Below are 14,719 nucleotides of genomic sequence, written 5' to 3' on the forward strand. Positions count from 1 at the left end.
AGCACCCGCTCAGCCCCAGCGAAACACCCCTGGGAGACAATCCCATGGAATATCTATCAGACAAAGGGAACCGAGTCCTTAGTGAACCCAGGCAGGTTGTGCTATGGTCGCTGGGCATGTCCTCCCCACTTGGACACTGCTGCAGAAGCCCACTGTGACCTCTGAGCTTGAAAACCCATGGTGCTGTGGAACAACATCTCACTCACAGGTAGTCACGCCTAGCCCCGGCCCAAGCGATCTGAAGTACCAGCTTCCCAGCTGAAGGAAACATATATTTCCTTATCGCTTGCTATAAATACAGCTGCGCTGTTTTCCTGACCCTGTTATTCTTACAGTCCTTATCGTGTACACTCAGATAGCCACGGCACAGTCACACGCTTCACAGCCTTCTTGCTCCGCTATTCCCAGTTTTTCCAAAGCTTTTACACCCACAAAGCCTCTTGTCCTGAAGCTCTGGCAGTGGGTGACCTTGCCCAGGACCTCCACATCCGTACTGAATGGGTCAGCAGATGAACTTGTCTTCCTTTTCCCTTCGCCACGCGGGGGCCTGGCTCCCAGTTAGGGATGTACTGAAATGTCATTTCTGATAAACATTTATTTTCGGTGGGGAACACGATGTGTGCTTGTTTACAGGCGGGGGAGCGGGCCGGTGAGAAGCAAAAGGCATGCGCCAAGTCTTGCGACATCTTGACGCTTCTCCGTGCTTCTGAATACCTCGGTGTCCCGCAAGGGTCACATTGTCTGCTCCTCGGGGCATTTTGGACACAGGGAAAAAAATGCATTGGGGGAAAAGGATTCCCGAGGTCTCGGCCTGGACAAGAGACCATGCTGAGACAGCACAACAGTGGTTTCAGGTGGCCTGCATTGCATCAGCCCGGAGACCGCAGGGAAACACCCCGCAGCAAAGTGCCTAAGATGAGACGACGGCTGGCCAAAGGTGCCTTCGTTTCTGTGCTGCCCAAAGCCAACCCAGGTTTCACCTGACAAAACTTCACCTTTGGACCACAGCTTCCTTTCCCTCAAGCGACAATTTGGCAGGGAGGGGCATGCGGATTTTTACAAACAGCTTCGTGGCCCCAGTATATTTGATGAGGACAGGCAAGTTCAACAGGTAACAAGGAAGCCAGAATCTTTATGGGGCATTTACCGTCCTCCCAAATCAAAGCTGTCCTTCAGAAACGCTATGAGCTTAATGAAATGAGCAAGTAACTAAGGGCTATGAGAAACCCAGCACCAACCACTGCCATGGCTTCACAAGGGTATCTGTAATCAAGTATGAGGACCTCAAACTGAAATGCTTGGGTTATACGTCTATCACACACATGGTGCAGGCGGCCACACTCAGATGGCCTCTCAGATCAGTGAATCTGCTTCTTCCTGTGCTGCATTCAAGTTCTACGTTTCCTTCTCCAAACTGGCTCAGAAACACCAGGAGGATATTCATTCCTGTGGTTTTATGGCATTTATAAGTCAAGTCTAGGCAGGAACTTGAAAATGGAGCAGTGCTATGATTTGTGTTCCCATTGAAGGGAAAAGGTTAAATTTAAAAACAGTTGAACCTAGTTTTGATCTATCTTTGGAGAAGTGGAGAAGACATTTAATTTGTGCTGTCTTTTAAATTTAAACCAAATGGTTCCTGTTGTTCAAGGGACTAAGATGAAAATCCATCACTCCTGATTTGGACGTATCAAATCACACATTTTCCAATGTTCTGCAAGTCTGAATCCTAGATTTCACTTCTTTTCCATCACAAACCTGTAGGGCTTTCTGCCTTGCTTTCACAAGCCACCTTACCAACCCATTTTAGTCTGAAAAGAGGCTGTAGCTCCAACATCTGTACAAAGGCCTAAACACATCAAGTATGAGAAAACATTAGTCATAGCAAAGTCAGCCCTTTTCATCATTTTTTCCACCGCTGTCCAACAGATGACCGTACTTAAATACGCTTTGATACCCCCACCGCCAAACTGCAAAAGGCTTCATGTTGAGCACCAAGAGAACCAAGAAAGAAACCACAGAAAATGGAAACGCCATGCTTAGGCACTTAACCAGACACAACTTTCCCTGCCCCTTTTCTTTTCAAGATGAGCTTCAGCTACTCAGTTTGGTTATACACATTCAAACTCTTCCAAAACTCCAGTGCCTCTGGATGCGAGGGGTAGCCAGCACTTTTCTATTTCTTCTACACAGTCAAATGTATCAGAAGACAATGAGAAAGGCTGCATGATTCATAGTAATGGAATGAAATGCCATTCACAAATGTTTTTTCCATAGCAATTTGTCACTTATTGTATTGAAACCACTTCAGAAGACGTGTCTCAAAGAGCCTTTTGATATTAGCATGATTAAAAACATAATGCAATTAAGCAATCCCATAAGATTTCTGTATGCTATATGAGTGGGACCTTCAGTGACCACTTCGTTCAACCCCCCTGATATATGGTCGCTTCTAAGAGAAGGCTGTTATTCTGCAACATGCTTCAGATAGTTGTACAACACCAAGGAATTCAAATCTCCTCACCCCAGAGGCATTTTGGCTCACCAAAATTTAGCTATCCAGCTTTGGTGTTCGGCCTAGCCTACATGGCTCAAACCCTCCTCACATTAATCAGAAGGATGCATCTCCTAAAAGCCATTCTGCCCACCTCAGCGTTGATATCTAAAGCTAATGGGAGCATTTTCCCTCTTGATGCATCTTTCCCCCTTCATTAACTATCCAGATGTCTACCCAGGTGACTGGTTTTCCTGCTGTTTGTGTCGTATGCAGAATCAATATTTATGTACGCACCTATCTTGCCATGCACTTGTCCGTATTCATTTCCTGCACTCAAAGCACCTTGTTACAGAAGCATGTATAACTTTTCATTCATATGGCACTGAAAAAGCCTTCAATGAGAAGTAGACAAAGAAGACAAAAGGCACCTCCCAGGCTGCCAGCCGCCGCAGATCCCTACCTGCCGGGCAGTTGCATCGCTGGTGTGTGTCTCGAACTTCTCGATGTCTTGGCAAGTGAAACTTTAATTTCTGTCAAGAAACATTAAAAAGGAGTCGTTACTACTGCTGAAAGCCAAAGCGTCAAATTCTTGGAAAAGTGGGGCTGGGGGGACGTGCCCCAGCAAAGATGGGAAAGACAGAGCAGACCAGCTTGGGAACGAAGAGAGGCAATTCAAGTTCATAGTCTTTAACTAGAAATGCAGGGTTTGATTGGAAGCAGGCTAAGGGAGTTTCGTAATGGCCTCCAAATGTGGTCCTCCTGACAGGCATTACAAAATCAAGAGCCATCAGCGGGGACTGTGTCCTCATGAGAAAGCTGCATTTCTCAGAAGACCCACTCAGCAAACAAACAAACAAACAAACAAACAAAAAAGAGAACCAAAGCAGGTACTCTTCCCTCTGACACTCCTCCAGGTGTCTCACTCACAGAGACACCTGGAAGGACAGAAGGACTGCACTAGAAAATTACAGCTGAAAGTGGTCTGAAAACAGCAATGACTTTTCATGAAATTATTAGGGGCTTTGAAGTTTAATGTTACTCTAGTGCAGAATGAAACCAAACCTGCCGAGCATTTCCACAAGGTGGAATTACGTCAAAATGCTCGTTTCCAATGAAGTAGTATTTCTACTGGTGCTGGTGTGTTAGGATTGCAGAGCAAGAGGCTATCTGTGCATCTCTTAGATGTGATAGAGACACCCAAGGCCCCGGAACCTTCCCTCTCTGGAAATGTCAATAAAATCAACCCATATCCCGAGCAAAACACATTTTGGGGGCAGCAGCCACACCACCCATTCATGGACGTTATTAAAATAACCAATTTAGTGAAGAAAATGCAAATCAATCCAAATAAGTTATTCATTAATGCCTGTGAATGACTCTTGGTTAATGATTTGAACTCATTTGAGAAGACTGAGCCGCCAGGGTGCCATGCTATGGAGAATCCCCATCTCCCCAGCTAACCATGCGATTCCAGTTGCATCTTCTTATCGTCCAATCTGCTTCATAGCCAGGGCTGACATTTAGAAATAAAGTCTTATGCTGGGCTCAAAAGAAGCCCACGCCCAGGATCATAAAGCATTGACTTGATTTTCACAAGTAAATGAGCATCGTCCTGCAAAAAGGAAGGCATGGGTTTGGGGATCATTTCTTTTATGGAGGAAAAAAGGCATGTTTCTGCCTGGGACAAGGAAAGGCAGAACTGGCTGGAATGTTTCTATTTTTCACTTTGAAAGCACTGGCTTCCTCACGGCAAGTCAAAATCAAAAGGGGTTGTTGCAACTGACCAAAAATGGAATATGTCCAGAGCTTTTTTGTCGCATTGGAGACTGAAATGTTTTGATAGTGAGTTAATTTGATACCATGGTGGGGAGAGGGTTTCACACCAGGAGAGTTGCCAGTTCCCATCCAGCATTTTATCTGAGTTCGCCCTCCCACTCTAAAAGCACAGATGCATGAATCTTGGCATTTGGGCACACTCCCATCTAGCTGCCACCCCTGATGGCATGACTCCGTTCTGCAGTGCTGTCTGGCTTTGAACACGTCGTGCTAATGGTCAAACATGGGCACAAGTAGGACAGGGGAGCCTTTATTTGGATACCCACGGGTATGTAGATATGCACATTCCCATTCCCATCTACACACGGGCCAACCAAAACGTTGGAACTCGGGACTGCCACATCTGGGTGGCGTTCCCGTATTTGGGAACTGGGCTTAGCACAGTTTGTGTGTTTGTAAGGGAAGAGTTGACAGCTGACACAGACAGGGGCAGGAAGTCATTTCCTAACAAGCAAGGGTCCAACCCCCTGCCCATAGCGGGGCCCTTTTTATAGGGTAAAAAACTGTGAGGAAATGTGCAGCAGATCCCACCCCACCAAAGGTCAGGGATGTGGAAGCTGCTCAAGGAAAACAGGGCCATGTGGGAGAGGGATGGAGGGGTGCTGCTGGGCAGGGCTGGGCGCACAGCACCGTGCATTCAGCAGGTGCGCACCAGTGCGGGGTATTTTCACCACCCCTGGCCATCCAGGTGGCTCCCCGGAGCCCAGCAGCTCCACAAACCCTGCAAGTGTAAAGGGCAGTGCTGCCACGGGATCGCTGCTCTGTGGTGGGAGGCAAAACCTGCCAGGAATTTAGGAGCGCCTGGCTTTCAGCTTCCTGCAGACTCTATCAAACAAACACTGACAGCAACAGAAAAAATCTTTGGCTTCTGGAGACCTCAGGTCAACTTTGGGTTGAGATGGTGAAGCAAAATGAATTCCTGGAGGTTTCTGCTTCCCTCATTACCACTGAAAAATACCGCCCGGTCCAACACGAGAAGCTGGATTTGCTCAAGGGAGCAGAAGGAAAAGGCTTTCCTCTGAAACTGGTCTTTTCCAGGCAACAGAAAAACAGTCACTTTACGGTAAGGCTGACTTTGTAAGCAGAAATAAAAGGACTTTGGAAATATGGTGTACCTCCTTTCTGAGAGCTCGGGTCTGCTTTTTCACCTGGAAGACATCAGAGCAGCCACTGTCTCCCTCTTGCCTACATAGAAATTCCAAAACCCTTTCCTATATGAAAGAGCAGGCTGTCTGCATAGCCTGCTTGCTCTTACCTGTCATGTTTTCCAGTGACATAAGGGCTGCACCTTCCCCCTACGCATGTGAAAGGGTCTGAAAGAGACTTTGCCAGTGGCTGACCAGCTCCTCCAAAGGGACCACACGCCCCTGTGTGCTCAGGGAGCCATCACACACTGCTAAATGCAAAGGAAAAGCCCTGTCTGCAAGAGGGCAGGGCCTGGACGAGCTGGAAATGGGCAATAAAGCCACTAGCACAGGCTTTTCCCCTGGGTCTTGTTAACTCCCCGCTAGTGAGAGCACAGGGCTGGCTTGGGTGGACAGAGCAGCGAAAGCAGAACCTCTTCTGGCATTAAAGGACCGTGCCTGTGGCCTCCTAAACCTTGCAAGTGCCTGTTTTGCATGGGCACTTGAGATTAGGTGAAAGGGAGGGCACTGCTTCAAAGGGGGCAGATTAATAGCTCTTTAGCAGATGCAGTTGTTTGCAGTCACCCGGGGAGGTGAAATCATTTCCCACCGCTATCTCCAACAGCTAAAAGAAACATGTCCCAAATAGATAATCTATTACACCCATCAGGAGGATTTCAAGGGCTGTTGGTTTCGTTAACTCTAATTGTTTTATCTCCAGTTCTGCTGTTTTTTCTTAAAGGCCCAGCTCCTGGAGCCTCAGGAGTACGCGGCATAGCGCAAAAGCGAGCAGCAAGCTCTCCTGGAGGGAGCAAAAGAGTTGGGAAGGAACGCCATCCAGGTTCAAGGACTGCAGGCAGCTGTGAGGAAATGGGACTGCGCTATCAGAGGAAGAGGAAGGGAAAATAGAAGAAATCTCACACGTTTAGCTTAGTGTTTTCCACCCCAAAGGGCAAGGCAGGGGAGGCTTAGGGTAAACTTGCTTGTGCCTGGGAAAGGGAATTGTGCAGTGCGGTTCTCAAGGTATTTAAGCAAATGGAGAAGAAAAGGAAGAAAAAAGCTTTTAAGTGGGGAGTGAAAGGGAGTTTTCAGGTGTTCCTCCTCTGCTTGTTTATGAAAGGAGAGTGTCCCAAGGAAATGAGACTACTGGGACAGCAGTGGTGACCAAAGCTCCCTGCTCATTCACAGCAGAGCCCCTCAGCCTCTTTAGCATCACTAGAAACTTGAGGAATACCTCTGACACAGACCTGAGAGGCTGTGCACACTCATCACAGTGCAGAAGGGCAGCTGATCATCCCCCAGGCTTTACATGAGATACCTGCTTTTGTTTTACACTCACACTTCTCCCCCTACAAACACACAAATTCTTTTTTTCCCCCTTACAGCAGCACTAAATCCATCGTGCTCTCAACCCTGCCAAGCTTTTGGCAGGCAAACCAGTACCAAATGTTACCCAGCATGGGCTAGGACCCTATTTTCTTCTTTGGGAAGTCCTAACTCTGCTACAAATGCCAGTAGTGAGTTTATTTGTGCTCTTTGTATGATTTTCTGTTGCCCCATAAATGCAGAGGAATTCCTATGTGGAGCCAAAGTTCTCCCTGATCTGCCCACTCCACACAGACATTTTTGGGGGAAAGCAGTCAATTTGTGCCTGGCAAAAATCTCCCCTCTGGTATTTGCTGACACCAGGCAGAGGTTTTCACAGTAGCAAGCAAAGCAGTGCTGCCTGGGCTGCTTCAGAAAAAGCATCTGCCATCCTCTCCTCGCTCGTCCCTGCCGAACTGAGATGGAAACAGCACCACTGCCAGCTGCAGATGCTCCAAAACTGGTCTCCAAGGACAAAAAAACATCCCTACTGGCTGGTTCGTATAAAATGTTAATTTTAAGCCAACCAACCTCCTCTCCCTGCCAGTTTTGCTTTATTTCTGCTTGCCCAGAAAGGCACCTGCCAGGACTTTGGCATTTTGCACTCCTCGGTGCAGCCCTTATGGTGTCCCCACGGGTGCCCACAGCCCCTGAGGACACCCAGGTAGAGATGTGGCACGGTCTGGAGGGCAGCGCACACACTCAGAGCAGAGCAGTACATGTTTGAGCATAACCCCTTGGAGCTCCTCTATCCTCACAGGCTTTGCTTCCTCACGCGCATCCAGCTCATGGGCAGAGAAGATGGGGAAGGGACAGAGATGGGAAGCAACAAGGATTTAATTTGCCCGTAGCAAAAGCTGAAGCGTGCCCTGGGCAAGGGCCACCAGCACCTTCACACACCACCTCTCCCCTCACCCTCTCCTGCCCTGACCTCCCCAAATTTTGAGGGCTGACCCCAGCCTCACTTCGGTGCCCTCCTGTGCCCATCACCTCCCACCCGGCGTGACCAGCTCTTTGCGAAGGCGAGCTTTCTTTCAAGCCTGGCTATTTCATTTTGTGATGGATAACGCGCAGCTGGCAGCTGTGAAACCCATTAAGGTCAGAACATGAGGAAACTGCGAGAACGTGGCAGCGAGAAGCAGCGAGGGTCTGCGTGGGGGGAATGAACCTCTCATTTTCACACCCACGACAGTCATCCTAGCCCCAGCCCCTATTCCCCCAGCCCAGCTTGCCACTGCCTTTTGCTTCCCCAGTTTTTCTGCTTTCACCCTTTCCCTGCTCCCCTTCATCTTCCCTGTTTTTCTCCACTCTTCTTGTCCCTCACCAGCCCATCCAGACACCCATCCAACTCAGCCTTGCTTCAGACCTACCAAAAAGGAGGGTGGCAGGGGGGTTGTCCTTTCCTAAGCAAAAACCCAATGTGCCAGCCCACCATCTGCCCTCCAGCAGCCCCTCGCCCTGCACCTTGAGCTGCTTGACCCACGCCACTGCCCTTGGAGGGGCTGGTTTGGGAGCTGGGTAAAAGCCTGCGGCAAGGCTGGGGAGGGGATCCTGTTGTGGGGGGCACAGGTGCTTTTCCCTTAGCTATTTTTGAAGCTTGTGAAGCTGAGGTGGCCCCCGGGGACTGAGGAAGGGCTGCTCAGAAAGCAGGGGTGCTGCCGGGCACGTGGGCAGCACGACAGCCCCGTTTCCTCGCTAAGCCAGGCTATAAAAAGGCAGAAAGGCGCCGCGGGCAGCGGAGCCAGCAGGACGCACGGCCCATCCGGCCCCCGGGAGGGGTCCTGCAGCACGTCTCAAATCACCCGGCGGATAAACCCTGACTTCCCAGGAGGCTCATGCCAGCAGCAAGGAGGGGGACGCTGCACGTCACCCCCTGTGTGATACACAACTGTGTGGCACCGGTCTGGCTGCTCGTGACACTTGTCCTGCCTCCACTCAAAGCTTTCCTCTCGGGGGTACGGCCCTTGCAGTCCCTGACATACCAAAACCACCTCAAAGCCCCTCTGAGGTGAGGGATCCTGGAGAGTGCCCGTCCCATCTGGGGCAGAGGCACGTGGGCAGCCCCCAGCAGCATCAGCACAGTGAAGAAAAAGGCTTCAGCAGTGAAAGTCGGTGCTTTTTGGCCCTCTTTATCAAGCAGCTCAAACTTAGGCTTCTTCAGCAGCAGCTCTACCCCGTCCTCAGCCTTGGAGGAAGACCCCACTGGCTGTGGTGGGGTTTGGATGGGACCCAAGTGGGTGTAGCACAGCCATATGCTTTGCGGCGATGCCACAGCAGCACCAGAAGCGATCCTGGCAGCACCAGCGCATCTTATTTCGTGAGCCAGGAGCGGTGGAAAGGGGTCAGAGCTGGCACAGCAGGGAAGCCAGCCCAGCGCAGCACTGGCACATTTGCAGCTACCTGCAAATCAGCACAGCCAGGGCTTTCCTCCTCCCGTGGTCATGCCAGCTGTGGTGTGCCCTGCCTGTCCCTCTCTCAGGGCTCAAACCTGCACCAAATTCTCACGTTCAACCTCTAGCCTCAGCCCTTCCAGCAGGCAATGCCACTAAAAACCAAACGGAGAGGGCTGGAGACTCTTCTCTTCCTGCAGGGAACAGGGATGAGGTTTCCCCTTTGCAAAGTGCCAGTGTGGGCTGGGGCAGAGGGAAGCAAACGCCAGGCAGGTTTGAGAGGTGGGAGGGACCTGAAGGCACGGGAAATTCAACCTAACAGCATCGCTTGTGCAGAAACACCTTTTTAAATGGGGGAGAAACACACAACGCGACTGTATGAGCACGCACGCGCCTTAAAACCTATAGTACCCCAAACTGCACAGGCAAAATGAAAGGACACCGACCTCATCAAGCAGTTGGTCAACTCTTCCCAAAATAGCCGTCTCCATTTGGTCTGCTGAGAGCCAGGCAGGGAGCTGCGTGGGTCTGTCCGCTTCCAAGTGGGACACCCGGGACTGCAGATCAGAGGTCCGAAAGTAAAGCAGGAGGCTGAGCACCAGAGAGAGCAGGGAGACGCCGGGCAGCCCCGAGCCCAGCAGGAGAGGGAGGCGGCAGCATCTCTCCCCGTCGCCGGTCCTGGGGGGAGCCACGCACCCCCTGTCAAAAGCTGCTTCGCCCACGCCTTTCCAGCTCTTCTCCTCCAACATTCCCTCCCTGTCCTGAGAAACAATAAATAAATAAATAGAATAAATAAAGCCTCACTCCTCCTCCGAGAAGCACAATCCAGAAGGCATAGAAAAAAAGACTGTCCAAGAGGATCCCAGTGCCAGCAAATGACAAATAACAGCAATTATGACAAAAGTGGATGTGGGTGTCTAGAAAAAAAAAGAACTACAAAAAACAACAAAACCAAAACACACACGCGTGCCAAAAAAATAAGAAGGTGCAGAAAAAAACGGATCCAACTGCAGCAAAGATGAGGAGAGGAAAAAAAAAAAATGTGATCAGATTTTTTTTTTTCTGTCTTTCAGTCTTTTAGGTCGCTGATGGTTTTTTTGCTTCTTTCTATGCTGCCAGTTTCAGTTCCTTCGCAGACCGGCCAGGAGCTCGCACATGAAAGTCCCCATTAGAGAGAGGTAATTCTCAGCTGCTCGGTGGACGCTGTGCTCTGGCTGCTCGTGGCTCCTCTGTAACATGACACACTCCCTCCAAACGACGGGCTGGGATGAGCGAGCCGCGCGGCTTCCCAAAGTAACCTCCTCTGCTCGCCCTCTCTCTCCACCTCTCCCTCGCCGCATGATTTATTTATTTATGCAAAGCGCCGGGGTGGGATCGGGCGATGGGACGCCCCCGTCCCGCTCGGTCCCCAAAGCTCCTCTCCGCTGCCAGCCCTTCCCTTTGAAGTGGCTCTCAACGAGGTTATTTATAGCGGCAGGAAAGAGATTGTAAAGCAGAGGCTGGGCTCGCACCAGCCCGCGTCTTTCTTTCCTCCCCGCAGCCAGAGCACAAACGGGACAGCACAAGTGGGCAGAGCCCCGGGCAGCACCGAGGAGAGGGGCTGTGGGGTATCTGGACCCCAGCATTAGGGAAGAACAGCTGGGCAGGGTGAGAACTAGAAGGAGACAGCCAAAAACCAAAGCCAGGAGCCAAGGACTCAGCAAAAACTAAGCAAAGGGCAGAGGGGAGCAATGCCCCAGGCGGGTGAGCCCCGGTATGGGGGGGGACCTTGTTGGTTGGGTTTGATTTGGGCGTGCAACATGCTGAGCTCGGGGGGACCGAGGGCGTTCAGAGGAATTAATCTGCTGAGGCCCTCTAGTGAAGCAGAGCTTCCCGTCATCTCCCCCACGTCCCACCGGACGCGAGGCACCAGGCAGACTCCCCCATGGCAGGGAGCAGCCTCCCCAAAACGTGCCTTAGGGCAGCTCCGAGCCACGCGACCAGGAAACAAAGCCCCTTTCTGTTCTTCCGAAGTACCAGAGGCTCACCTCCCCCAGTTTTTCCGAGCATAACGTGCGATATTTTATCCTCCAGAGTGACATGTGGGCTCTGCCGAGCCCCTGCCCGTCTGTCCGTCTGTCCTTTGATCCGCATCTCGTGCACACACGGCAGAACGGGGCCCACTGCTGTGCACGCTTGCTAAAAGCAAGGGCAGCAAACTGGTCTCTTAAAATCTGGCTCCCTTGTGGCTCCTTCGCTGTCATTTACACATTTTAAATGAAGATTTTGCGTGCAGTCTGTGCTGGAAATTATTGGCAAAGAAAACTCATATTCATCTCTCGCCCGCTCTCTGTTTCAGAGGGCTGGAAGAAACAGACCTTCTGGGAGCAGGTTAAAGCAAGCAAGAGCTGTTTCTTCTCCACCAGACAAACCCTCGGAGGGGCCAGTAGCACACAGCCCCAATTCTTTGAACCGCCTCATTCCTTTTGCAGCCACTCGCTTCCCGAAACGGGGGCTTAGTGTCTGCAAGGCAGGAAATCCTTTCTTTCTTTCTTTCGTTTTTGCAGGTTTCTTGTCATCTTACTGCTCAAATTCACTTTGCCGCTCCGGCGCGCGTGGAGAACACCCCTCTGACGACTGCAGCTTTTCAACAGTTTCTCATATGAGCGGGGCAGGGCCGTGCAACCCGCAGAGCCTCTGTTTGTTCTGGAGGTGCAGCTCCCCCGTCTGCCACCCCCTGCTCGCTCTCTCCCAGCTACACCCACATTTGCAGCCTACTTCTCTGCGAAGGAAAAGGATTCGTCAAGGCCATGCCTCTCCAGCTTGGTGCTGCAACAGTGAGAAACGGTTGTCCGAGGAGCCACCTAAGATGCCATCTGCCAGCACAGCAGCAATTTCACCAAACCTGACAGTGAGAAGTGAGGGGAAGAGCTGAAAAGCTGATAAGACATGGGGAACGCTGATGGACGCGGGGAAATAAGTGGGATGCTGGGCACCCTGGAGAGCGCTGAAGTACACAACTTAAGGCCCGGGCTGAGCAACTGGTGACAGCAGCAGCCCGCTTTATACGTAGCTTCACTGAAGGCTGTCTTATTTATACCAGTCCAAGCACTAAAAATCCGGAGAAATGCACCCTCTAAGCTGAGAACGGAAATCTGCTGGGTGTCTACGTTTCATTTCCCTGGGCCAGCTGGGGAGAGCTCTCTGTTCTTTCACTCTGAGTTGCAGTAGAGGTCCTGCTGTCCAGACACGAGCATCGCCTGAATGACTCTGTAAGTGCCTTTTCCTGCCTCCCCGCCAGCTCCCCTCCAGCTGATCAGTTCACTTACAGGGTATGTCAGAGCCGCTGCAGGCTGGGGAGCTGCACTCAGCCGGGTTTCACGGGGAAGCCTTGGCTGCAGATGTGCAGGAGGGTAATTTTTCTATCCACGAGGCATGGAGGAGCCCTGTCATCCCATGCCAATACAAATGGACTAATTTAGCCACGAGCCTGAGCCAAATGCGCACGTCGAGTGTGCAGCACTGCTCGCTGAACGAGCAGCCTCCAGGGACCGGCCCCAGCACACGGAGTCCTGGGGCTGAACACAGCCCAGCCTCCAGCTCCTCCCGCAGCCTCAGGGGTGGTGGGTGCCAGCCTGACACCAGCCCTCCTGCACGTTTGTGATGCCTGACACGGGTCAAGTAGAAGCAGATGCTTTAAACAGAGCGATTTCACTGACCAGTGACTCTCTCACAGCAGACCGGACCACCGAGCTTGAGGCTATATCCATCTCTCCTCCAGGAGGTTGATGCAATTCCTTAGGAGGACAGGAACTGCACAGTTCCACTGCTTTCAACAGGTCCTCTGGGGATGGTTACAGACCCCAGCACAAACATGCACTGAAATCCAGAGCAAATATAAATATATACCGCCCAAGACAGACAACTGAATGCATCCGTACAACAAAACAAAGCGTTTCACATCTAGCTTGTGGCATTGGGTAGCCAATACGCTGGGTGTAGTTACGTACAGGGATGAGAGCCTCCAGGTTTCTCTGTCTGGCACTGGCACTTTGTCCATCCTGTGCCCCAGAGAGTTTGCCCAGTGCTGCTCTGCAGCAGGCACGCAGTGCACAGCAGGGTACCAAGAGGTCTCACAGCACACAGCAGGGTACCAAGAGGTCTCACTGCAAAAGACCACGAACCCTCTGACTCCTGGAAATATCACCACAGGCCAGAAACAGGAGAGCCAGGCACAAGTGAGGTCGGGCTCACACTTCAGTGCATGTTGTTCAAGCCAACAAGTTGCCTACAGTGAGTCTTCATTTGGCCTGGGAAAAGGTGGGCAATATCAGCAGACCTTCCTCACTTTCCTTCACTTTATGCAGAGCTTTTAATAAAAAAAATAAAAATTAAAAAAAAAAAAAAAAAGAAACAAACATACTCTTCCTGTCACTAACTGGAAGTTGAGGCCAACTGAACGGAGATGGCCATGCACTCAATCCCATCAGTAATCTCCGAAACAGCCTGTAGAGTTTCCCCTTTTCAGGCCATTTACTAGGGAAAAAACAAACGCAACCCCACTTCTCTTTTTCTATTCTATTTTTTTCCCCTCTCAGGAAATGTGGGGATCTTGATGTGCTTGAACGAGCCATTAACTAGCAGCCGACATCTCCAGCTATTGTAAATATATTAACTCAAGGCCTTTCGCTGCGTTTATTAGACTCAAGAACAACATCTGGAAACAGATGTTTTCTGAGAGCAAAGGAGGGAAGGGAGGAGGAGAAAAAAACAAGGGGGAAGAAAAGACTTGCAAGTGGAAGTACATGGGTCTGCAGACCATCCCTTCACACAAGGCTGTTCAGAAGGAGTAGTGCGAGGGGCTGAGGCCAGCGCAGTCGTGTCCCCGTGTCCCTCCTGTAGACAAGGCTTTGCGAGAGCAGGACGTTTCTGGGGTGCATGTTTTCAGGGAATCAGTGATGGAGGAGTAGAAAAGCTCAAGACTGCTCTCAAGGCTCTAGCAAAGAGCAGTCACAGTGCTCACAAAGATGTCTCCTTCCCTGCCAACCTCTGGCACAGGGACCCACCAGTGTCCCACCTGCCACAAGCAGCCCTTGCTCAAAGGGCAGGCAGTGTGGAAACCTCCCACCCTGGGGCTGGGAAGGACCAAGGGGCCCTGCTCTGATTTAATGACGTCTTAATGGCACCATGGCTCATGTTTAGACACTATTTAGAGAGTTAACATAGTGTTACTAGGGGGAAAAGCATGCAGACGTGTACTTAAACCCATAACCCGAGCATTACTGGTGGAACTACACTCTCAACTGGACACGCTTTGCTCAGGTTCCAGAAGTGACTAAGGTACAAGAGAGATCTGAGCCCAAAGCTTTCCTGCATTTCTTCGGAGAAGAAGAAATATCCCTGTATCCCTGAATATCCCTGTACCCATATGCTTACATATGCATACTCACACTTTTTTTTTTTTATACAATCACTAATTTCTCTTCTGTTACCCCAGGCTGACCTCCAGCATGCCCAGCCCCATCGCTCCT

The 14,719-nt window shown here is 50.8% G+C and overlaps 1 protein-coding gene across 1 annotated transcript in view; it reads right to left on the reverse strand.

Moving 5' to 3' along the window:
* Positions 1 to 10,673, reverse strand: part of COL13A1 (collagen type XIII alpha 1 chain) — an 88,787-nt gene extending 78,114 nt beyond the window's left edge. Inside the window, exons 1-2 of the mRNA XM_072040344.1 lie at positions 9,656 to 10,673; positions 2,955 to 3,024 (exon numbers count right to left, since the gene is read on the reverse strand). Coding sequence (XP_071896445.1) covers positions 2,955 to 3,024; positions 9,656 to 9,958 — 373 coding nt within the window. The 5' untranslated portion in view covers positions 9,959 to 10,673. The remainder of the gene's footprint in view (positions 1 to 2,954; positions 3,025 to 9,655) is intronic.
* Positions 10,674 to 14,719: the final 4,046 nt, after the last annotated feature.

Source organism: Anas platyrhynchos, chromosome 6 (assembly GCF_047663525.1).
Source record: "Anas platyrhynchos isolate ZD024472 breed Pekin duck chromosome 6, IASCAAS_PekinDuck_T2T, whole genome shotgun sequence".
In the NCBI taxonomy this organism is placed as follows: domain Eukaryota; kingdom Metazoa; phylum Chordata; class Aves; order Anseriformes; family Anatidae; genus Anas; species Anas platyrhynchos.